General features: G+C 34.0%; 1 protein-coding gene across 3 annotated transcripts in view; it reads left to right on the plus strand.

Moving 5' to 3' along the window:
• PFKP (phosphofructokinase, platelet) overlaps nucleotides 1-24,767 on the plus strand; it is a 44,814-nt gene that overhangs the window by 10,165 nt on the left and 9,882 nt on the right. The window contains exons 3-17 of one of the 3 annotated variants that reach the window (XM_080579098.1): nucleotides 4,067-4,144; nucleotides 5,194-5,383; nucleotides 7,898-8,063; nucleotides 8,765-8,809; nucleotides 8,910-9,018; nucleotides 9,324-9,419; nucleotides 10,010-10,102; nucleotides 10,482-10,607; nucleotides 11,172-11,236; nucleotides 12,762-12,831; nucleotides 16,019-16,165; nucleotides 17,010-17,080; nucleotides 17,514-17,601; nucleotides 18,450-18,602; nucleotides 24,106-24,258. In XM_080579098.1, coding sequence (XP_080435224.1) covers nucleotides 4,067-4,144; nucleotides 5,194-5,383; nucleotides 7,898-8,063; nucleotides 8,765-8,809; nucleotides 8,910-9,018; nucleotides 9,324-9,419; nucleotides 10,010-10,102; nucleotides 10,482-10,607; nucleotides 11,172-11,236; nucleotides 12,762-12,831; nucleotides 16,019-16,165; nucleotides 17,010-17,080; nucleotides 17,514-17,601; nucleotides 18,450-18,602; nucleotides 24,106-24,258 — 1,650 coding nt within the window. The remainder of the gene's footprint in view (nucleotides 1-4,066; nucleotides 4,145-5,193; nucleotides 5,384-7,897; nucleotides 8,064-8,764; nucleotides 8,810-8,909; nucleotides 9,019-9,323; nucleotides 9,420-10,009; nucleotides 10,103-10,481; nucleotides 10,608-11,171; nucleotides 11,237-12,761; nucleotides 12,832-16,018; nucleotides 16,166-17,009; nucleotides 17,081-17,513; nucleotides 17,602-18,449; nucleotides 18,603-24,105; nucleotides 24,259-24,767) is intronic. The other 2 variants (XM_080579096.1, XM_080579097.1) reach the window with 2 other exon arrangements.

The raw sequence follows: 24,767 nt of genomic DNA on the forward strand, positions 1-24,767 counted from the left end.
CTCCCCCCCATGGAAGTTGTAGACAGCAGCAAAATCACCCTTCAGATCCTCTTAAGTTGAACAAACCATGTATCCTCAACTGTTCCTCATAAGTCATGCCCTCTAGTCTTTTCAACATCTTTGTTACCCTACTTTGGCAATGTTTTCTTATTTGGAGCCAAAAATGGAGTTAAAGGTCTCAGCCTTCTGAAGCCTACTTTGCTGCAGTTGTACACTCTTTTTTTCCCATGTAACTATTGCCTTCCCTCATCAGAACTTTTGCATTGTAAAATCACTGTCTTCTACAACTGTGTCCAAAGCTAGGTCAATATTCTACATAAAACAACATAAAACATAATTCTACATAAAACAACAGCTCAATTTTTCTGTCCTTCTTTTAGAGGTAAAAGAGACTAACAAGATAAATAAGAAAAAAATGGCAGCGAAGTAAGACTTAGCTAATTTTATAGAGTTTAAGTTGATCAAAGTCCAAAGAAAGAAAACATTAGATACTGGAATTCTTATGCTATTTGGACATACCTTAATTCCCAAAAGGAGGAAGAAAACAAACAAACAAGAAAATTAAAATTTATTGTAAAATAAAAATGTAAAAAAAAAAAAAACCAAACAACAACAACAACAAAAAACCAAAAGCCTGACACATGTATCTCATTTCATTGAAATGAGCACATTTGAGAATTCTGCTGTTCTTTTGTGGAAATAACGCTTACTCTACACAGTTGCCCTAGTTTCACATTTTATTAGTGTTAGCATCTTTTAGCACTTAATATTAGGATTTAAACAGTTTGTAGCTACCCTCACAGAAAACCATCACATTATTTCCCAAAGTCTACCCCAATCTGAATTAAAATTTTAACACTCGTAGACTTACTTCACTCATGCTGTGAAAATGTGGTAAGTGTAGGAAGTATGTGTAAAAGTACCAGGCTGCTCTAGGAAGCTACTATATTTTTATTTATTTTTACTAATCAGAAGTGATTTTTTTCATATAGAAGTTGTGTCAGCTGTCATATATGGCTATCAATTTTAGAAACTGAAATCCTAAATATTTATATAAATAACTTTCCTTTTTTCCTCAATTGAAACAGGCCACATAGTTCCCAGTGGCTGTGTGCTCTTACCACTAAGCTGTGGAACCTTTAGGTTCTTCGCCTTGCTTAAGAGACCTTTTCTCAAGAGGCCAGCATTGGAAATGCAGTGGTACAGCAGTCATGGATTTCTGTGAGGAAATCTTCATGTCTTTTATGCGGTGGCTTGTGCACGCGATGATATTTGTATTTTATGTTATTGAGCAATAACCAGAAAAACTCAGTAATTAAACTTAAATAACTGTTGAAGCCTAGAATGCCTAACATGAATCATATCAGAAGGTAGCTTGTTCTTTTGCCAAAGCTTTTGTTTGTAGACATAAGATCAGAAGCAAGGTTTGCTGTCCCTGCTGCTCTCTCCTGGAGTTATGCTATATGCATATCTGCCCTGTGAACATGTGACCCACAGATTTCCTCTAGTTTGTCTTTAAATTCTCAGATTTTAGAAGAAGGAAGCATGAAAAGGGGTTGACCTTTGAATATGTATTGTTGTATTTTTTACAGTTTGCTTTTTTCCATGCTTACCTTATAGTTCTAGTGTGTTGGTACCAAAGCTGCTATTTTATAAACTGTGTAAAAATTTTTGGGGGTAAATTGGCAAGTTCCTCTTTTTATTAAGGTCTATATGCATGCCAGGCAGTAATTTTCAGTAATCAGACAATTATGACAGTGTTAAATTTAACAGGTTTAGTTTGAAATATTTGATTAAATATTTAATGTTGAATTCCACTTTTAAAATGAATTGCCCAATCCCCAAGGTTAACACCAGCATTTAAATAGGTAAAGTGATAAATGGAAATCATTTTTATTATTAATACTTGAATTCTACTTGATCCTTTTTTTTCCTCTGTAGCTTTTCTAGAAGATTTTTTTTAAGTTCTATGTTTTTTATACCTGTTAATGGTAGGGAAGAACAGAGTTGAAATTATAGTTACGTTGTTCCAAGCTAGCTTGCATGCACCACTTGGCAAGCAGAACTGAGTTAGTAAAAGCTAATGTAAACAAAGCTAATATGGATCTGGCCTGTTCCAAAAGCTACCTTTCAGTGTGAGGAATTATTAATTGTTATTGCTTGTCAACACAGAGAAGCTCACAGTCACGCGGAATTGCAGAATGGTTGGTTGAGGCTGGACCTGGCTCTGCGTGGCCCTGTTTGAGCAGGAGGTTGGACCAAATGACCTCCAGAGGCCCCTTCCAAACTCAACCATCCTGTGAGTCAGTCAGAGCTCATTTTAGCCTTGCTGTAAAGTGTTTCAAATCACAGAGCCAACTTCGAGTAGTAGTTTATTCCTTTGCTCTTTCTATGCTTTAGATCTGTTAATAAATATGAATTGGCAATTTTCATCCGTTGAGTCTCATGATATGCATTTAATGTAATACCTACAATACTTTCTTGGATCCAGTTTGTTTATTTTTCCTTTCAAGTAAAAACAGGAGGTGAATGATTGGAGCAAATATGTGGACTGTATGCATTTTTTTGTCAGCTTGTCGTGCAGCTTGCTCTGGTCTATGTTACAAGTGGAGTTAGGGTACAGCATCATGCTATTTGTTCAGCATGTATTGGCTATGTATTTCAGTGTTGTTGTAGCCAATAGGAATGTGGATAGGAGAAGCTTTCTGTCCAGTACTTATAGGTATGAGGAACACTCCGGTTTCTTTTTTTTTTTTTTGTTTTTCTTTTAATAGTTGTATGATAATTGAACTTAGTAATTTGTTCCTCAAGCTCAGTTGGATATAGTGGAATGTTTCTGTCTGGGGCTCTGCACTTTCTCAGAAAGAAAGACATAGATAAATTAAGTAGGTTAAGGATTTTTTGTTTCCCGGCTTGATCTTCAATTTTGAAAGAGTTATGCAAATAACATCTGATCTTTAAGATGTCTTATTTTGGATGTGTGTATGTTACCTATTAAAAGTATCTAGAGAGTATACAAAATAAAGATTTGTTAAAGACAGAAATTAGAGACAGATTATCTTCTACCTGTTTCTTTACTATTGATTATCTTACATGTAACTCGTACTTTTGCTGAGTCCAGGTTTTCTTTATATTCACATTCTATCAAGTTAGTGAGTGACTCAAGTTTTATAGAATATTCCTATCATATCCTATTCCAACGTTACCTTTTTAAGCCAGTGCAAGCTTGCAACATGGAAATGCACGTTCTTACTGGCCAAAACCTTTGTTTCCTCTGGATCATCCCAAATTAAGTGTTTCCAGTTTTGCTGTCTTATAAGCTTTCTATTGTAGCTTCCAATTGACTTATTACAGAGAACCCTAAAAATAAATATGTACTGCCTTGCAGTAACTGGATATGGAAGAATGGTTAATTAGTTCCTCGTATACACGTTTCTTTTAAATTTGGTGCATTGTTTCCCTTAGGATTTAGAGAAATGTCAAAAAATTTGAATACTAACTCCAGTTTTATTCTTCTCTATGTCTATATCAATTCGTTTTTTCCAGGTTCAAAATTTGCTGTATTTTCTTTTTCTTATCAGTATTCACAATATCACCTAATGGAAAACAGTCTGTAATTATCATCTTTCTGCTAATATTTATGCAGGGAATTAATAAAACCAAGCATAACAATTTTCTGTAGCTGCTAACTACATAATTTTCTTTCTTTCAGCTCAGTGTAGTTCTTTCTGTATTAGAGTATGCACTGGTTTTTGAAGACAAATTGAGTTAAGGCATTAAGATTGAATAACCTGATTTTTTCTTCCTTTATGAAAACTTTTTGCTTGTTGCTGTTTATTTTGTTTTGCTTATCCATACCTTGGGGGAAAAGCATACAAAGTGTTACAGAGGTAGATTTTTCTACTTGAACATTATTTCATTTGAATTAAGTATCTTTTAATTCAATGTTTTTCATTACTTAGAGTTGCATTTAATGTATACATGGTGGAAATTACTACTGTATTACTACAGTGGAAATGCTACAGCTTTTCAAATCAGCCTTCTTGAAATATTTTTCTTTTTTTAGGGTTACCAAGGAATGGTTGATGGAGGTGATAATATTGTTGAAGTTTCATGGGAAAGCGTTTCAAGTATCCTGCAAGTAGTAAGTGTTAGGGGATAGGGGTGGGACCCAAAGCATCTCTCTTTGGACAACAAACCAAAATCTTAGATCCAGGCTAACAACTGCAATTACGAAATTTTATTTCTGTGATGACTGAAGTGATCACATACCGCTTCTGACAGAGCCTAATTTCTGTGATATGGTTGCTTGACATTTTCTAAAGAAGATCTCTGTGGGATCTCATTTTTGGTGCACAAAAATAATCTTGAAAACCTTTGTTCTAGATTTTCAATATCACATGTCATTAGCTTCCTGAAGTTGTATTGGCAAAGACGTTATAGGGCCTAAATATGGAATAACTGTATTTCGTAAGGCAAGTGCTTTCTTACAAAACCCTGTTGGCTTCCTGTCTAAGTGAATTTAGAATTATAGTAATGGGTGTAATTACAGTACAGTTCTCCAGAGCTCAGATAATACCAGTGATTTTGTGCATTTGTATTACAATGTCCTGCAAGGTGGCCATTTGGATCTCCTTATGCTTTTCCTTGGCATGGTAACACTGTTACTTCTTCCAGAGCAGATGCTATGTTTGGCAAAGAGGCCTTGCTGCTTGCTAGGCTTTCTGAAAACTCCCTCCAGGTGAACTGACTGTTTCTTTGAAATTATCTGTAATATAAATATAATAAACATAAATCAGTTAGCATAGGAAAACATAGATTTTTTTTAAACAAAAGAACAACAACAAAAACCTGAAATGAGATATCTTATCCATGTACATTTATTTTATCCACTTGTCTTTGTTTTATCCATTGTCTATCTTGTAGCATCTATAACCAAGAGAAAATTGAGGTGTTATGGCCAAGGACAGAGAAGAAGTCAAATTTTTTAGTGTTACCCTTTTTTCTGTTGTATGTATTGACTCCTGAGAACATAATTTCCCACAAATTCAATAACTGCTTTCATGACTTTTTACTCACTATGGAATTAAAGGTGGAGGTTATACTACAAAATATCATTCATCATTAATCCGTCTTAAAAATACAGTAATATACTACATTACAAATTAAAACCATTGTATTCTCTTTTTCTAGGGAGGTACAGTTATTGGCAGTGCACGGTGCAAATCCTTTCGTACTCGGGAGGGCCGCCTGCAGGCAGCCTACAACTTGGTTCAGAGAGGAATCACTAATCTGTGTGTGATTGGTGGAGATGGTAGTTTAACCGGTGCCAATCTGTTCCGTGAAGAATGGAGTGGACTTCTAGAAGAACTAGCACAGAAAGGTAAGCTTGGATTTAGACCCTCTAGACTTTTAGTCCAATCTCCAGAGTGGCTGTAACTATAAGTTTACAAACTATACTCGGAGGGTATTTATTAACTTTAAAAATCAAATACATGCATTCTGGGAAATTATGCATCTCTTCATAAAGTATTAGTTCATGATTTCTGTACATCCTTTCCTATATATCATAAATGTTCAAAAAGACCTCAAAAAATTACTGGGCAACTGTTTGTGTGGCTTTTTTCCCATTACGAACAGATTTCAGTGTCTGAACTTTGAGCCTTCTGCTTGAAAAGCGTGTTCACTCAAATGCAAACTGAGATGGCAATTACTTTCCTACAATAAGCTAAATATTTGGTTGTTAATAATTTGTTGTTACTTTCCTGCCTCCTTGTTTAAGATCAGAACATTATAAAAATGCATCCAGCCCAGTATTCATTTGATAGCATCTAAGAGAATGTTTAAGAAAGAGTAAAAGAACAGAGCAAACCTACACAATGCTATGTTGATGCTCTGTTATTCAGAATATATAAGTATTCACATAGGTTCCATCCATTTCTGTCTTCAAGACTTCCTGAACCAGATGCTGTTAGCAGTCCTTAATGAATTTCTCCTGTATGAATGTATACAGTTTCCTTGAACACATACAAATTTTTGCTGAAAACACTGTAGCAAGCAGTCCTACAGCTTCAACGAATTATGAAGATTGTGAAGAATCTTTTCCTCCTGATTATTTTGATCCTATTAGTTTCTAGTTTCATTTGTTGTCCTCCGATTTTTCTGTTAGAACAAACAGTGAATGATCAATCCTGATTTCTTTCTGTGTGCCACTTATGATTTTACAGCTGTCGTATTTTTCCTTCATCTCTCCTCTAGATGGAGGAGTCCTAGTTTGCTTAGTTGTTCCTTATACGTATAAGTTCTGTACCTATGATTATCTTTGTTGCCCTTCTCTGAACCTTTTCCAGTTCTACCATATCCTTTTTGAGGTGGGGAGGACCTGAACTGCACGCAGTATTCAAGATGAGGGCAAACCATGGATCTGCACAGTAGTATAATGATCTTTGTTTTGTTCTCTGATATTTTCCTAATATTTTCTAATATTTTTATTTTATTTTTGACTGCTACTGGGCACTGAAGCCGATTCATTAATGAAAACAGCAATATTATATAATTATGTAGAAAATAATATTTTATTTTTGATGTTAGGATATATTTTCATGTGGATTAGTTTATATTTCTCTACAGTGAATTCCATCTGATACTTCACTGGTGCTCATCATGTCTTGCTAGTCTTCTTTTTCTTCACAGACATTCCACACATCTAGAACCCAAGTAATTCAATATGAACAATGAACTTTGGCACCTTAGTGTTCATTTCCTGTTCTAGGTTATTGCTGAATATGTTGAACAGTCTAGATCCCTTTTAAACTACTTCGGTTACCTTCCTGAAATATAAAAAATTTGCATTTACTACAGCCCTGTTCTGTATTTTTCACTCTGTTTTGTGTCATTTATTCCATGCGAAAGCCTTCTCTCTTACGCTGTGGATGCTTAATTTCCTCAAAATCCTTTGGGGATTGACAATCTTTGTCAATTTTTGGAAATCTAAGTAGAACATATCAACCAGATATCCCTTATTTGCATGATTATTATGTCACTTTAGGAACACTAGAAACGGTTTGTAAAGCATTACACACACATATATATATATATGTATATATATATTCGTAGAAAACACTTTGACTCTTCTTCAGAATGCTGTAATTATCTGTATGAACATTAGTTATATTTTTCATTATGGTTTATAATATTTTCTTTAATATAGTCATTAAACAAACAGATATGTAGTTCTTGAATCTTGCATGAAAAATTTGGTATTATATTTGCTCCAGTCCCCTCCACAGCTACTAAAGTAGTTTTAAGCATTTAAGCAGCTGATATATTTCATCCTTGAGATCCTTTAAAACTGTTGGGTGACTCAGCATTTTCACTGATGTCTTTGGAGACATGAAAACTTAGAGTAGGAGCTTTTCTATTTTCTTTTTACTTATTAATCATGAAATCAGAGCCTTTCAGTGATGCAGAAGAGAAGTCTTCAGAAGTTTAAATGTGGGGTTTGATTACTTGCACATGCCCCCTTACATCCAGTTTGCATCCTTTTGCTTGTACATTGTGTGTCATACACTGAGCCTACAATTTGGATGCTATTATGTCCCAACCATCAATTTTAAGGTTGGTTTAAAAAACATGGTAATCTCTTGACACTTTGAAATGGACTGAAAAGCTCTTGTTTCCTTCCTTAGTGTAAGGAGTTCTGTGCAGGATTCTTTTGTTTGGTTGTTTGATTGGCCTTTCTTTGTACTTCTGACTAACCCTGTTACCTAAAATACCTAAACATTATTTAACGTTTGGATATGTTTAGTTTACAAAAGTAGAGCACGCAAGCAATATTTCTAATATGCATTTTTTGAAGTTTAAACTTACAGATCTTTCTCTGGATATTTCTTTACAGGAAAGATTGATGAAGAGGCTGTTAAGAAATATGCTTATCTTAACATTGTGGGGATGGTTGGATCCATAGACAATGACTTCTGTGGCACTGATATGACCATAGGTACTGACTCAGCCTTGCACAGAATCATTGAAGTCGTGGATGCCATCATGACCACTGCTCAAAGGTAATTGTGCATGTTATAGAAGACTGTAACAAACATACAGTTGTTTCAAATCTTAATTCCTATTGTCATGCAGTAATGGAGGATATATGCTCATCTTAAATAGAAGTTAGGTAACTGACACACGTAGTATTTCTGGAGTGTGAATATAAGCTATTTTTAACCACATCTTTCATGTGTCTTGGTTGCTTTTCTTTCATTCCTGTCATGGCAGCGTTTCAAACATTTGATTGTAGAGTTTTAGGGGCAGAGCTTTTATCAGCTTTATGGCAGGCTTCTTTTTTTTAATACGTTTTTAGTCTTTCCTAGACATGCTGTTTTAGAGAAGATTCAGACATGCATTGAATAGTATAAAATAGCATCTGTATGTAAGCTTTCCCCAGGTAAAGTTGTAGTAATTAAATGATAGCTTTATGAATTTCAACAACTACAAAACCTACAGCTGTATCATTACAATTCTTAACTATGAGTCTGCATCATTTACATTGCTAGTGAGTGTTCATCTCTTCTCTTGTAAGTGCTTTTATGAATCTTAGAATCAAATAAGTTTTGGAAGGTATGCAGTTTAATATGGCCTTTTATTTTACTAACGAATACTGTGTTTGGTAACATGAACACAGGCTATTTCCTGATATCAGCTGCTGATTTCAAGAATTTGGATGGGATTTTTGAGCTGCAGTTAATTTGTTATCTCATTTTTACAGCCATCAGAGAACATTTGTTCTGGAGGTTATGGGGAGACACTGTGGGTATGTATTGTCTTCAGTAGTTTGTGTTTCATACAAATATAATTATGAAATACCAAGAAATCTGAACCATAAGTAACTAATTATTTGTTATATTTATTAGATATCTAGCTCTTGTCAGTGCCTTAGCTTGTGGTGCGGATTGGGTATTTATTCCTGAATACCCACCAGAAGAAGGATGGGAGGATTCAATGTGTGTTAAGCTTTCAGAGGTAATAAATTACTCTGTTTTGGATTTCCTGACCTTTTGCAGATGCTTGTTTGAAAACAGTGATTTAGCAATACAATCAGACTTTTTAGCACCTTTCCTCATTAATTTGATAAGATGTTTTGGTATAAGATGTTTTGGTTCATCAATGAAAAGACCTGTATGAAAATAAAATGTACGAGAACTCTGAAGTGATCAAGTATAAACCGCAAGGAGAGAAAATATTTTTTTAATGCACAACGATTGCTTTTGAAATTGTGCGGTGATTTTCTATATAACTGTATGAATATGCTTTTATTTTTACTATAGAATCGTGCACGAAAGAAAAGGCTGAATATTATTATTGTGGCTGAAGGAGCTATTGATTGCCACAACAAACCTATAACATCAGAGAAGGTTAAGGATGTAAGTGTCGATACCCTTCTGTTGCCGTTTCTATTTTGTCCATACCAGAGAGCTTTTTACTAACGCTAACATTTCTGTTAAGTAAATCTGTTCAAAAGTAGATTCTAACGCACTTCGCTGGTTGTATTTTATATTTGTGCTTTATTTATCCAGAGTGCACTTAAAGAGAAATTGTTTCAGTAGCTGTTAATTAGGACCTTTTCTATTCACAAAGTAAGACAACAGTCTGAAACACTTACTTCATTGGTACCTTCATTGATACAAAGTCTAAAATCTGCTTAAATCAGTAATTACAGGTATATTATACTTTGTTTCTTGTAAAACGTAAATCCTGATCTGTCCCACTTACAGTGAAATAATAATGTTTACTTTGGACAAAGTCTTCGTTTTTTTAAAATGGATCTTTGTCAAAAATTTTCACTGTTGCCTAAGATTAAAAAAAAAAAAAAAAAAAAAACAACTTTTGAGCTGAAATTGCTCTGATTATTTGTAAAGTGTCCCTTTGGAAAAGAATTTCAAAAACACTCATTGGCAGAGATATATAAACTAATGATGCTAATAAAACCAGTACATTTTGAAATTGTTTGCAGCTTGTGGTTCAGCGTCTTGGGTTTGACACTCGGGTGACTATCTTGGGTCATGTGCAAAGAGGTGGAACCCCTTCAGCCTTTGACAGAATTCTGGTGAGTTACTTAGAATAACTTTTCAGGGCATCACTTGGTACAAATGCAGTTTGCTTTTACTTCCTTCACAATTTATCATTTGTGGTGGTTTCACACTGATGACTAGCTGAACTCCCCCTTGCATAGAGATATCTGATTATTTACTGGAGAGAGGGAGATCTCAACTGTCTGTCAAATTCAGAATAGTGAAGCACTTTTATGTAAAATAATCTGTAGTAGGGTTAAAAAGCAGAGCCGCAAGAATAATTTGTTACAATTTCACCTGAAAAACAAGAATTCATTTCAGCTTGACTTTCAGAGAAATCTCGACCATTTCTGTGATTGCAGGCTTTTAGGTTTTAAATGCTTGCTTGAACACTTGAATGTTTTCTGTTTTCAGGCAAGCCGTATGGGTGTAGAAGCTGTGCTTGCCCTTTTAGAAGGCACTCCAGATACTCCTGCCTGTGTTGTGTCGCTGTCTGGAAACCAGGCTGTCCGTCTGCCTTTGATGGAGTGTGTGCAGATGGTGAGTTTCTGGCAAAAAGCCAGTTCATCGTTATTCATTAACTACAACGGACCACTGTGTACTATAATCAGTGGTCTGTCCTTAAAATGCTGATGGGAATGTGTACAACACTTAACCCGCATCTGGGAAAAATGAGCTTTGTGTGTGTTCTCCGGTACTAAGTAATATCTGCGAACCACCAATAAATAATATATAAATAAATATATATTCATCCATGCAATGGAAGCATCTGAAGAATGCTTGCATCCATTTGCACATTGTATACAACACTCTGGTTTCTCCACCAAAACTGTTCAGTGCTACTTCAGCTTAAAATAAAAAGGGAAATGCAAAATAGATACGCTGATTTTCCAGGGAGACTTGAGGTGTCAGTTTCTACTTTGTTCTTCTCCTGTCTACTATAAATTATGCTGTGATAAAATGTAGGTCATAAAATGAAAAATCGGTATTTCATTTTTCACTTTGGAAAGCTATTTCATAGTGCCTGTTTAGAGAAATATACTGATAATCAACTTCCTGGGTTGTTTTTTTAAACTTACTGACTAATCAACTTGTTCTTTCAAGACTCAAGAAGTACAGAAAGCCATGGATGAAGGAAGATTTGTTGAGGCTGTGAGGCTTCGTGGAAGGTATGACAAATAACACATTAATTTATTTGCTCTAGAAGAAGGGCTGAATTGCTTTGCTGTTCTGCTGGCACTTTACATTTAATTCAGTTTATGTATGTTTTTGTGTATGTAGAAAATAGTAGAGAAGATGGAAGAAAAGTTGCTTAAAAAGAATAATTGAAACATTTATCTGTGTAAAACAAACAAACAAAAAAAAACCACCACACAAACCAAAGAAAACTAGTTTGGTACCGTGTCAGACTCTAGTGACTGATGTTAGGGTAACTAGCCACAGAGAGAAGAGCTGCTGTCATGTATGAACTGGCTGGTAGCAACCACATGTTTGTTTATTCAAGATTTTGAAACCAATCCTGTGTAAGATGAATTTATTTGTAAGCAGCCATTAGTTTTCCAACAGTAATGTTGGGGAAAGACCTTCTGCACTCTTATGCGTCAAAGGGGCATGTTCTGTTTCAAGTCGCTTAACAGTAAAGTGCTTTATCACCCATCTAATAAAACTCTCTTGCCTAATATATAGTTATTTTATGTTTTCTTGTTATTTTACAGGACTGAGTGTTTTTCTGTGTTCCCTCATTTTCAATTATTACCATGTTTTGTGTTTGTAATAACTTTAGTCCTAACATTGGATAGCTGTTTTTAAGTTACTTTGATTTGCTAGAGTGGGGATTGGTTGTTCATACTTATAATTAAAGCAGTATTTTTTAATTAAGTATTTTGAAAGTACAGAAAGTGTTCATTCTTAAAAAACTGTTTTACTCAGTAATACTGTATTACTTACACAGAGTAATGTGATTGCTACTAGCTGCACAAAAAAACACTTTTCAAATCTAGTACTGTAGCTGAAGTTGCTGCATTTGCTATTGCTTACTGTCAAATTCAGTGCTTTGTATTTAAGGCCATGTTTCCTCTAAAATCTTCTATTTATTTTTTCATTATCTATATACAGTTATTTCAAATAAGTACCATGTCTTGAGATTAGCAGTGGAGTTTCAAATTCTTATCCTGATACAGGATAAGGATCCTGATGCGTGCTTTATTTTTGTTTGAGATAGACAAGCCTTGCATATTCATATTAGGAACTGGCAGGTATGCTCTTGAAAATGGGGTCATATTTTATTCTTTTTTTTTTTTTTTTGCTGTAGTGTTGCTTTGCATTCAACCAAGGTCAAGGCTAAACAAAATGTGGAAAAAAAAAAAGGAAACCTTCTTCCAAAAGATTTTTTTTTTTATATTAGAAGACCTGTGATCCTCCCAATATGCTCTGTGATAACAAAGTTTAATGGAAACTATGTTGTCTCCCTTTCTAAAGGCTTTTTGTGAAGCCAGAACGCTGATTTTGAAGCTTTCTTACTTGGGAGTTGGCTTAGTTTTAACATTTGTAAGATTTCACATATTATCTTTAAAAACATGTTCTGTAAACTTCTCATGCTTTCTATCAGTTTATGAAAAAGTTCACTCTTTTTAAAGTAACTCTGTTCAAAAAATTAGTGTGTTATTGTGTTTGTTTATTGTATTTATTCTTCAGGAGCTTTGAAAACAACCTTAACACCTACAAATTATTGTCACAAAAAAAACCAGATGCTGAGCTTCCGAAGGTGAGAGTTCTTTTATGAGTGTGCAATGTGTGTCTGTCCCTAGGGCATATTAACAAATCAACTTTTTCTTCCTCACCCCTTGAATATTGTCTTCAATTCTATATCGTATGTTATTTTATAAAATTATTCAAATATTATAATGGCAGAAAGATGATTGTAACACACAATCTGATTATTATAATAGCTAACATTTTTTAAAATGGTACAAGTCTAACAAAAAATTTTTCTCCTAGACAATTTCTACTATGAATATGTCTTGGATATATCTCTTTTCCCAATTGCTACAGTATCTGGTCCTAATGGTTACTGTCATCCCTTCTGTTAGGTGACATGGAGAGAAGGAAAGGTGATGTAATCACAATTAAGAGACTAAAAGTCTTGGTAGAAAGAAGGGTATAGTATGAAAGAATTCTAGCCTTTCCTTTCAAAGGGGCAAAACTACTCAGGAACAGAGGCAAGTCCAGGAATTCATGGAACAGAATAGATAAGACACATGTAATGGTTATCTGATCTAGTAAGTCACTGTGCACAAGGCAGTAGTGGCTATTTACCTCTTATTTCCTCTATACAACTTACAAACTGAGAAAAGCTGGATTTATTAGGAAGTTGTCAATAAATGGTGTCTGAAATAAATTTCAGACAGTTTTCTTTTTTTCCCTATTAATGGTTTATTGATTAATTCTGTTTTTTACCAGTTTGCAACTATGTCACCTCACGGGTTAATTCCTTTTTAATTGTGGTTTGTGTCTATTTGTTGCCTTATTTATATGATTATGTTACTATTATGTTTTGAGGATTTTTTTTCCAATGAAATGTTTAAGTAATGATTAATAGTACCTTCTCCACATTATTAAGCAGAAATTTGCATTGAAAATAGGAAAAGTTCATTTGAATAGCTGACATCTGTTCAGAAATTCTATGGATAGCTAATAGCATCGTCACAATAGCCATTTTGGTTGACAAAAATTAATGTGTAATCTGTCAGGGAAATCTCTGCATAATAAAGAAAACTTGATTACAAATTAAAAGTTATAGTAGAAGCTTCTAGAGAGGATAAAATAAAATAATTCTAGTTTAAATTAAATTATATTTTTTACTTTATCTAAATATAAGTAAAAGTAAATATATCGATTGAAGTTATTTCAAATATACCTGCCAAAACAGTAAAGTAATTTAAAAATGTGTTTGTATTGTGTATGTATGTATATACACACACAGACTGAATTAGTGATTTTCAAGAGACCAAAGAGTTCAGGATTATTTTTGGTGGATATTCACCATTTGCTTTGCTGAATCAGGCTACTTGTTTACATTGCAGTGCAATTTTAGGGTTGTTAGCACTGGTCTTTCCTATTTCGTTTTACGGTAGTTCTACTATGTCTTTTTGTGATGGATGACATTAGAAGGAGTTGTAGGTCACTTGCAATAATTAACACAAGTACTTGCCTATGACCACGCTAGCCAAATCTGTGCTTCAATAAAAGGGGCTAGAGGGGAATTAAAAAACAGATAAAATAAGCCTGTCACAAGAATTGAGGAAGAGGCTAAGCTGATCAGATCACTAGAGCCTACTCAGTGCTTTGCTTCAGAAGTGTTGCTGCATGCAGATATTTTTGCTCTTACGTTTCCTTTGTCTTTTTTACAACTCTTTGATTGCACTGAAGTTTAAAAATAAATAAATGTAAAATAGTTCTGTATTTTTTTTATTTGAAAAGATTCGATGATTGTTGCCTAACAACTGCTCTGTATTTTTTGTTTATTTGTTTTGGTTTTCTTTTTGTTTGTTTTGTATTCCCATTTTCCAAGGTAAAGCAATTTTCTCCAGTATTAAGTTACAATTTTGTCATGTTAATGATTGTAAACAATTTAAGATCATTCAGCTGAACTAAAGTGTGATGAATTTCAGTGTATAAGCTCAGGCTGTTAAATTTTGTTGCATTTTTCTTACGTAGTTTGCTATCGTTTAAAGCCTGTTCTGATAAATGCATACATGTATGATTTGCATTTCATGCTTTGCAGTTCAGTTGAAAGATGCTTGCTAGCATTTACTCATAGTAGTACTGTTGCTTTTTTTACCCATACATGTTTTTGGTTTTTTATTATTTTAATGCAAGTACCGAAGCTTTAACTCTGAAAAAGAATCTGTGGTCTGAAAGGTTTTGGATTTATCAGTGTGAAGATGTAGCTCCATTGAGAATAGTGTTCTTGATATGAAAATTTTGTCTTTAGAATTGGGACTGCTGTAGCGAGACAGAAGCTTCACATCCTATTTTATATCTAGGTTGTGTGAATGTGCTCCCTTTCATTGTTCAGTCAGTAATGTTTATATCCATTTACAGAATTGTTTTATTTAGACACAGTAACTAACAAATATAAATGGGGACTAAATGAATTTTCATGGAATATACATTATGTAGCAAAATATTATTTCATGTCTTGTTTTAAGTAGAACCTTTTCTCTTACATTGCCTGTGTTTTAGTTTACAAATGTATATTTGATATCTCAGACTTTTCCCTTTTGAATAGAGGAGACGTTTACCTGAAACACGTATTAGACTTACGGGAGGAGGTAGCACTATATATAAACAGTTACTCTGAGTCACTAAAATGTTTTAAATCTGCCATAATCTGAAAATTTATGATAATGTGAAAGACTGAATGATCCTGTTTACTGCTGCCAGCTGCTCTATAAAAGTCTGGCAGATACTTTTAAATTAAAGTTGTAATCTGTTCCACTTTGTGTGTCTACTGATGACACAGTCTAACTGCTACAGTGATGGAATGAAATACATCAGCTCCTACTCTTTTCTAGGATATTCTGAGTATATTTTGCAAAATCCAACTGTTTGGATAATATGAAAATGGTTGAATAACTTAGTCTATTTTGTTTTCTTTTTTCTTGAACCTAGCTGAGTTAGATTATAAAAAATTGCATGACAAACTGCAAAGCAAATTGAAAGTCTTATTTAAAAATTTCTAAAAATCAAATTGTTTTCATGTTTCTGTGTGGCATTCTGAAAACAGGAAAAACAGATTTATGTATGTTCTAGTTAGTTTTGAATGGTTTTCAGGGCTTTGCAAGTTCCCTTCCTACATTACAATATCTATCATCTGTGCATGATGGAAAAATTAAGCGTGATATAAAATAGAAAGTGCTTTATTAAAGATTGTTAATTTTCTCTTGCAGACTAATTTTAATGTGGCAGTCTTAAATGTTGGTGCTCCTGCAGCTGGAATGAATGCTGCAGTGAGGGCTGCAGTGAGAGTTGGCATAACTGAAGGCCATAAAATGTTTGCTGTCATTGATGGATTTGAAGGTTTTTCTAGAGGGAAGGTCAGTATTTTGTGTGGATAGTATAGTAGTATGTACCACATCCCACTCTACTGCCTTTGTTATACTCTTAGAAGGTGTGTTCTGTGATACTAGCATGGAAAGTAATTCAGTAAATTATTTCATGAAGACATATGAAACCCAAATTGTAACTATTTCTCAACTATACAAACCTATAGATTCATTTATGCTTAAATATTACTGATCACGTGCTTCAAAGCTACAGAATTAGTAGAGGTGAATCCCGCTTTCATGTTCTGGTCAATGTTTAGCATATGGTAGATTTTCCACAGAATAACAGAAGAATTGCTGTTGCATTTGTGTTCTTTTGTAATAAGAAACTTTGCAGTGATGCCTTTTAAGGAAGGAAGCTTTTGTTTTTTTAAAGGTGAGTTAGATTCTTCTGTTCCTCTATTTTAAATGTTGTGCATCAGTTAATGGCCTAAGGAGAAAATGGATATAAGATTAGCAATTTCTACCTATTAGCTGGAGCCATAGGTCCCAAAACTAACCTGAAAGACCTACTTTTAGACTTCTATGTTTCATGTTCAGTAAGAGAAGATATGAAAACAGAACCATGGTATGAATCGAGGAGGCAAAATTTATTATGATCTGGAGAAAGAAAGAACAAATAGATCGGGAAGGGACTGGTAAGAATTAAAGAGAACTTAAGTTAGTTAACCTCTTGGTACTGATATTTTTGCCAATTTCATTTTTAGTGCTGCCAAAGTGCCCAACAACTTGGTCCAACAGCTTTATGTTAAGTAGTACCTGGTGTTTGTTGCATGTCAAGAGAAGTAATTGGATAATCGTGTAACAAAATCTACTTCTTTACTTTAATTCAAAGATAAAGGAAATCAGCTGGGGAGATGTTGGAGGCTGGACTGGTCAAGGAGGATCGATTCTTGGTACCAAACGGTAATATCAATATTTTTCCAATTGCTATGGTGAATTCTAGTATGTTATATAACCTGTGTATAATTCAGTTCTCTTTTCCTTTCACCAAATGTTTTAAAACTTTATTTTTTTTTTTAAAAAACGTTATGTTCCAATCAGTGTTTCTTGATGGTACTGTATCAGCCCTGAGGAGATAATGAGAATGGGAGTTGGGACTTCAACTGAAAAATTTCATAGGGTACTTAACACTTAAAAGTATTGCAAGCCTGTATTTTTCTCATAGTTGATGTGATTCCTTAGTGGCAGCCAGAAAGAAATATTTTTATGAATAGATATTTAAAATGAGAAATATTTTATTGCCTGCTGGGTTTACTGTTATAGCTTAGTAATTAGTTCTTATTGCTGCAGAGTCTTTAAATTGTTTTTATCTTTCTTTTGGTTTAATAATTTTCAGTACTCTTCCTGCTAAGTATTTGGAGAAGATCGCTGACCAGATGCGCACTAACAACATTAACGCTCTTATGGTTATTGGTGGATTTGAGGTACAACAAAGTTTCAACTTACGTCTAAGTAGAATAGAATTCCTAACAACAGAAATAGACCATTTTAATTTTCACCCAATCTTCATGTAAAGTGCATTTCATTTGCTGTACTTTATACACAACATAGCATTTAGGATCAGTTTTTACTAATCACTGATTTCTGTGGAAAGTTGGCATTCAAGGCAATGACTAATAACTGAAAAACAAGGTAAGCTAAATGGATAAATAAGATGAGGTGGTGCGATGCTGTTTCTGTATTAAAAAAAAAAAAAAAAAAAAAAAACTTCAGCAGTACCAGCAAGTTCCAGTCTACATACCATATCAATACTCAGAACACATATCAAAAAGTTCTTAAGCTTTAGTCGTAATTGTACTGTGCTCCATTATTTAAGCCACTCTTCTCACACAATGCATTTAAAAATCTGTAATAAATCAAGATAGGCGTTCTTTTTTGTCTCCTATCCATATTTCAAGTTCATTTTATTTTACCAAAGTGATTTTTTAAGGATGTCTCGATTCAGGAATACTATGATTTGAAACAACAGGTAATAGTACCTGAAGATTGGGGAATTATTTTGTAGTATATTTGTGAAGCAACTTTGTCTAAATTACGTATTTTCTTGAAATGAATGAGTGTTCTATTTATTGTTTCTTTTCAAATGCATACATGTTTTTAATCCTTTCTGTTTTTTTGTGTATCTGTCATTTTAGTGGATTCTTAATGCTATGACTTGCTGAAGTGTGTCGTGGTAGAAATGGCTCCCCCTGTGGCCCGTTCCATTTTATCATTCCAACCTTGTCTTTATTTCATTTGTCCTAATTTTTCACCCAATGCCTGTGCCCAACAGGCATACCTCGGACTTTTGGAATTGTCAGCTGCCCGAGAGAAATATGACGAATTCTGTGTTCCAATGGTTATGGTTCCTGCAACAGTATCCAACAATGTACCGGGTTCAGATTTCAGCATTGGTGCAGATACTGCTCTGAACACTATAACTGATGTAAGTCTATTCTGGTGTGTGCGCTTACTAATAAAGCAGTTCTGGTTAAAACTGACTGAATTGGCTAGAACTGGATATTTTTATAGACCAGAACTTTGGAAATATAATCTGGAAAATAATACAGTTACTCAATATAGACACATTCATGATACTTGTTTAAAAGAAAGAAGTTTTGTGATCTCAAAGGTAGATCCAAAACTACAAGGACCTTTGAATTTGTAAACTACAAAATAGGATTGCATATATTTAATGTATAGGAAAGAAAGAAACCTAAAGTTAGGACTTGATTATCATTTGCACTGTAGAAGAAGAAGAAAAAAAATCCCTGTTATATGTGAAGTGTCAGTATACCCAGCTGTGACAAATCCCAAGTGAATATTGTTCTGTTCAGAAATTAATCCTTATTTATGTAACCATTTCTGTAATAAGAAGAATTGTATACACTACTAATAAAAGAAATAGATTTAACGTAAAGAGCTGAGACATATTATGATATATTAAAAAAAACAAACAGTAACACAATGTAAATTAAGAATGGATCAATTAAAAGTAAATTCAGTTGGATAGAATGAGAATTATCAGGTGCCACACAAACAACACGTCAAGCATGCATGTTTACAGTTCACCTGAATCACTTAGGAAGCATTAATCAATCATACACTTCCTAAGAAAAGCAATACTGTTTCTATATATTTTGAGATAATTTTATCCAAGCAATAACAATTGGAACATTATGTTTCCTTCAGTTTTATTTTTCTTTTCAGTATAATTTGTGGATTCATATCCAGTAGTGTTGGAGCCAAAATATTTTCACTGATTATACATATTGATCTACATTTGAAAACAAACAAAAAACTAAAAACAATAACCATGATGCTTGTGTAAAGTAGGAAAAGAATCTCAGATTGCTTTTGAAATGTAATGTCAATTCTTCTGTCATGTAGATTTGTTTGAAGATTTTAATCATGATAATATTTTGAAAAATTTCAAGGATTCCTCAAAAGCTATCAACCTCAAAAGCATGAACATAATTTTCACCTATTTATTTCTGTTTACCATACCAACATCAGGGTTTATTTTTCTCAATATAATTCTCATTTGAGTTAAGAATTTTCAGTTTTCCAAACTATTGCCTTGAACAAGACTGTAGGTTTATAAAGGTTGACTTTTTCCAGTTCTGGTAAATAAAAATATCTCTCCCAAATGATTGATCACAAATTGAGGTGAGTAAAATGACTGTGCATGACACCTACTTTTCTTTTCTCCTTTTTTTCATAACCTGTGTATGTTTACCTAACTGCCTTCTTTTTATAGGTTATTTCATGTAGAGTAGGGTCTCCCTCTCTTTCCCTTTCCTTATGCTGTCGTTGTGTTTTGCTTTATACTTAGGTTTCTAGATACTGTTAGACTTCATTAGGTAACAAATTGTCAGTATCTCCATATTTTCAATGTAGTAGTTGAAAACTTTTTTTGTTGTATTTTACTGGTAGTCTTTGTTTTGTTCTTGCATCTTATTTTGTCTAGATTTTTCTCTGAAATATATATGAAAAGTAATGGCTTTGCAGGATTTAGTTTCAAGCCAATAGAAGGTTAAGGTTTGTTCTTTTTTTTTTCCTTGGGAAGGAGCAGACTTTTGTGTTGAGGAAAGATTCCTGCTTAGTATTTTTTCAGTTTTCTGCTCTGATTGTTTGAATATGATCCACTAAGACTGATAATGAAAAATGTTTCCTTTCATTCCTGTGTCACATGTTCAGATCAGGTTCGATAGCGATGCTGTCCCCTGTTAAGTGTGACTGATAGGCTCAATACAAGTCATATAATTTTCATTCCTGTTGACACTGTTACATGAGTAAACATGTCAGTTTTCAGTGCTTTCATATTAGTGTCTCTTAGCTTTCAGATTAACACACCAAAATGTTACCACGCTTAGTTTTTCTGTGGTACTACTTACAGTTCTATGTTCTCAGCAACTTTCAGTAAGGTAAGTAAATTCTTCCCTTCTGGGTAATGAGGCCTTTTTGGTTTTTGGCATTACTAGACGTTTGTCAGTGTTAGGTTGTTTGAGAGTTGTCAAGGCATGTAAACGGTACCTTGAGACATTTGCAAATGTGGTGATGTTGCATTTAAAAAAGAAAATAAACGAACAAAAATCAGACTACTCTGTTTTATACTTACCTAAGCTTGGCATTAAAGATGGTATATGATCTGTAAATACTTGCACAGTTACAAATCTTCTGGATGAGTTATTAGGCAAGAGCATGCTGTGTCCTAAGTCACGATAGTGGATGGTATGTTTCTCAATAACTAGAATTTGGATTCTGTGACAGATTCTTTGACCCTCTCGATTTTTTTTTCCCAATTGTATTTTACAATGTTAGACTCTTAATCAGTAGAATAGTAGAATTTGGGTTGTCTTTTGAGTAGCATTGTAAATTTTCTTATATACTCCATTTTCACTTCAGTATAAAATATCAGCGAGAACAATTGTCAGAGAAATTGTTAGTATTCCACAGTATTGGAATACCTGGGGAAAGGTGGAAGTTTCAATATGTGAATAGGGTATACTTTAGGCTTTTTGTATCTAGGTAGACATAATAAATTATTTAGGATTACAGGATGAGAACATTAACTTGATTTTTTCTCTGAAAAGAAACAGCAGTAAGTTAACTACTGTAATAAAAATACCTATGTTCTCAACTTCATGTTGCTAACTCAGTGAAATAAGTAGAGTACTATTTTGGATATCAGATTTCTGAAATATGACAAGAAAGAAGTGTTAGCCTTCATATTTACGTAGAAATAACTTATACATTTCTGGTTTATTTAATAAACATCAAAAAGAGAGGTTATCAATACATTTTATGGGTGAAACTAAAAAACTTGAAATCTACTCTGTAAGTAGAAGAATGAATAAAAAGTTAGACTTTCAGCTACAGAACATGAAAAAGCATGGAAAAAATGAAAAATTAATTTGAAAACAAAGCCTACAGATATGCTAGAGGACAGCGATGGGAAGACTAATAATCCAGAACAATGTATGGAAGAATATGCATTTTGATTTAGGACATGTAGAACTAAATGGGGAAATGAAAAGTAAAGGTAGCAGCTAGAGATGGAGGATGAAGGAACTTGAAAAACGAGGCTAAAATTCTCTGATATGCTCAGAGAATTGACAGTCTGCATTTTCCTTCCATCCTTCAAAGGGAAGGGTGTGCAAGCTGATCAACTGGTGGTGAGAAAAAGAATAGCAAACAGCCACAAGAAGACATTTTCTCACTGAGGAGTGAAGAAAGTTTGTTAGATTGTCCGTGCAGTTTCCTTGAAAAAAACGGACCACTCTCCTGTATGATCCCTATGCTGGTATTAGCATACGTGATTATACATTAATCCGAATCGGGCAGCTGAACAGGCTGAATATTAACTTGGCTAAACTAATTATCCAATTCAGTTTTCATCCAGTTTGGTCTTCGCAATGTGGATGTGGAGCTGGGGCAGTAAGTCTATCCCTTTTAATGGACAAAAGTCAACAGAACACAGTCCACTTGACTGCTTGTATTTTTATGAAACACACTTGATTCTGCCAATACACTTCTAAATAATAATATAATAAATGGATATGAAATGATTAAAACATGTTATTGATGTGGTACAGTAGTCCCTCTATGATCTTACTGTTGTCCTCATTAAAAAAAAATAAAATGTAAAGCAATTATTACAACCACTCATCATTTACCTTCCAAAATCGTTAAACTACCCTTTATTGAAAGTGTTTTTGTGTTTTCTGCAGTGATGCTAAGATGCTGCATATAATTATCTGATGCTTATGCTTGGTGGAGGTACAATCTTTGGATATGTTTGCTAAAATCACTTGCATCAAATGAAATGGCAATATTTAATGCAAGTAAAACATATCTTAACATACCATAACTAACCAGTTGTGTTAGTTACTGCTCTAAATTTCCCTTCAACATGGTTTCCCAAAAGTCTCATTGTAAAACTTTTCAGAGAAATTCATCAGCGTTTCTTTGTAGATCTCTAAGAAGCCTTATGGTTTTGACGTCACTTTCTTTCCTTAGAAACAAAAATTCCAACTGACTGACTTGAGCTGGGCTAAGCAATTACCACTTAATGAAATTCTCAGTGAAAATTCTCATCCGCTCAAAAAAAAAATCATAGAATGTTTTGAATAAATAAATACTGTCTCTGTTTTGGTTATACTACTGAGAGCTGCAGATCTGAAACAGCAGCTTTTTAGACTGAGATATTAAATTGGAAGTGCATCCTAGCACTGAGCTTAGTTTAAAGTTGCACTTCCAAAATTTATCTGAAGTCAATATAGACTTTAGAAACTTAATTTGCACTACATTCACCTGATGACATAAGACCTGTCATCTCACTGAATGGGATCTGCTTCATCTGGGGAAAAGAGCCTTTAAGCAGAGTACTCATGGATGAATTTTTTCCCATCACTTTCTCCCAAGTCATTGCTTAAATAAGTAGCTGTGGAGATAGGTATCTAATAATTTGATTTGCCATAGTTTGCTTCTCTGAACCGATTTGAGAAATCGAAAAAAGATGAGACTTTTGCGAACGTCATTCTTTTCTGGGGAAAAGATTAACAAAACGGGAACATACTATGTAATTAGGCTTTGTCGTGGAGAGTCATTACATAGATAGTTGGAAAAATTGTCACACATCATGAGAGATGCTGAATGAGTTTGTATTAGGTAGAATTGGAATAATGTAAGTAAAAAAAAAAGTTTACTGACTTAAAACAGCTTGAATTTCAAGCATTATTTTGACATCTACTAGGAACACCTAATCCTTTTCACATGCAGATTTATTTTGTAGTTTGGAATCATACCAAAAACCTGCAGCTGCTTCACAAAGCAATTTTGAAATGTACTTGCAAATTTTAACTCATCCTTGTGCACATGTTCTTGGATTTTTCTGGACCTCTGTGTGATCTGCGTGAATAGAAGCAGATGTGTGTGGTGTTGATAGAACCTTGGAAGGCAAAGGCAATTTTTTTTTTTCCTCTGTGGAAATAGATGTGTCTTGACTTTGTAGGATAACATAGTGTTAAAAAACAAGATTTCTTTTAAGCATTTCCTTCATGTTGCAGGTGTTTTCCTAGTTAACTTTCTGAACTTCTTAACACGTATCAAACTTTGTTCTTTAAGTGGCTTCTTGTTGAATGATTTCCAATCTATCTTTGTGCTGTCTTCTTTCTGCTAAACTGCTTCAGACCTCTAATGCTGTGCACACTTCATATTCACTCTATATTAACCTGCACTAATCATCTGCATTTCTTCAAAGAGCATTGTGCCAATGCAACCTCAGTGCACTGTTGTGGTCTGTACAGGATGCACCCCCAATAATCTCACCAATTGTACTCACTTGGGCCAATGGACAGCCAAATTTACCATCACATGCAAGGAGTCATTAGCAGAGCAATCCAAAGACAAGGAATGTATCACTCATACTTGTACCACTGCTTCAGGCCTATGAGAGTTGTCTGCAGCTACATGAGGCACGTTCCCGCTTTGAGGAGTTTTGCGTACCTATCTGTGTGTTGCCTGCTACTATTAGCAACAATGTGCCAGGCACAGACTTTAGCATTGGTGCTGACACTGCCTTGAATGCTATTGTGGAGGTAAGACCATGTATCTTTTAAAAGTTAAGATGATAACATGCATAACATCAGGATACCTAAAGACCTTGAAATGTCTAGTGTTCTAAAATCAGTCACTGTAATTTTTATGTTTTACAGTTAAGAACTTTTCCAAGACTGATTAAATATTAACGTAATTAAAGTTGATTATAGTCGGTGTTTAGCTTTTGGGGATTCTATTTTATCCAAGACTACTGCATTAGTTCCTAGGGAATTTGCTTTTACTGAAAATAAAAGATTTTGCTATTTTTTTTTTTTTTAATCTTAAGTAGCTTCTCAGCATTACTTAGCTGAAAGAAGAAAGCACATGTTTTATAAACAAATACCATGTTTATTGCATGGGCCAGTGACTGAACTTAGTGTAACAGAACATTTGTGTACATTGTTAACACGTGAATAATCCTATGGACTACAATAGGTTTAATGTTAAATGCATATAAATACAAGCATAGTATAAACAGTTAAGTCTGTCACTGATGCTGATTTGAGGT

This window comes from Anser brachyrhynchus (genome assembly GCF_964034855.1).
Source record: "Anser brachyrhynchus genome assembly, chromosome: 2".
NCBI lineage: Eukaryota > Metazoa > Chordata > Aves > Anseriformes > Anatidae > Anser > Anser brachyrhynchus.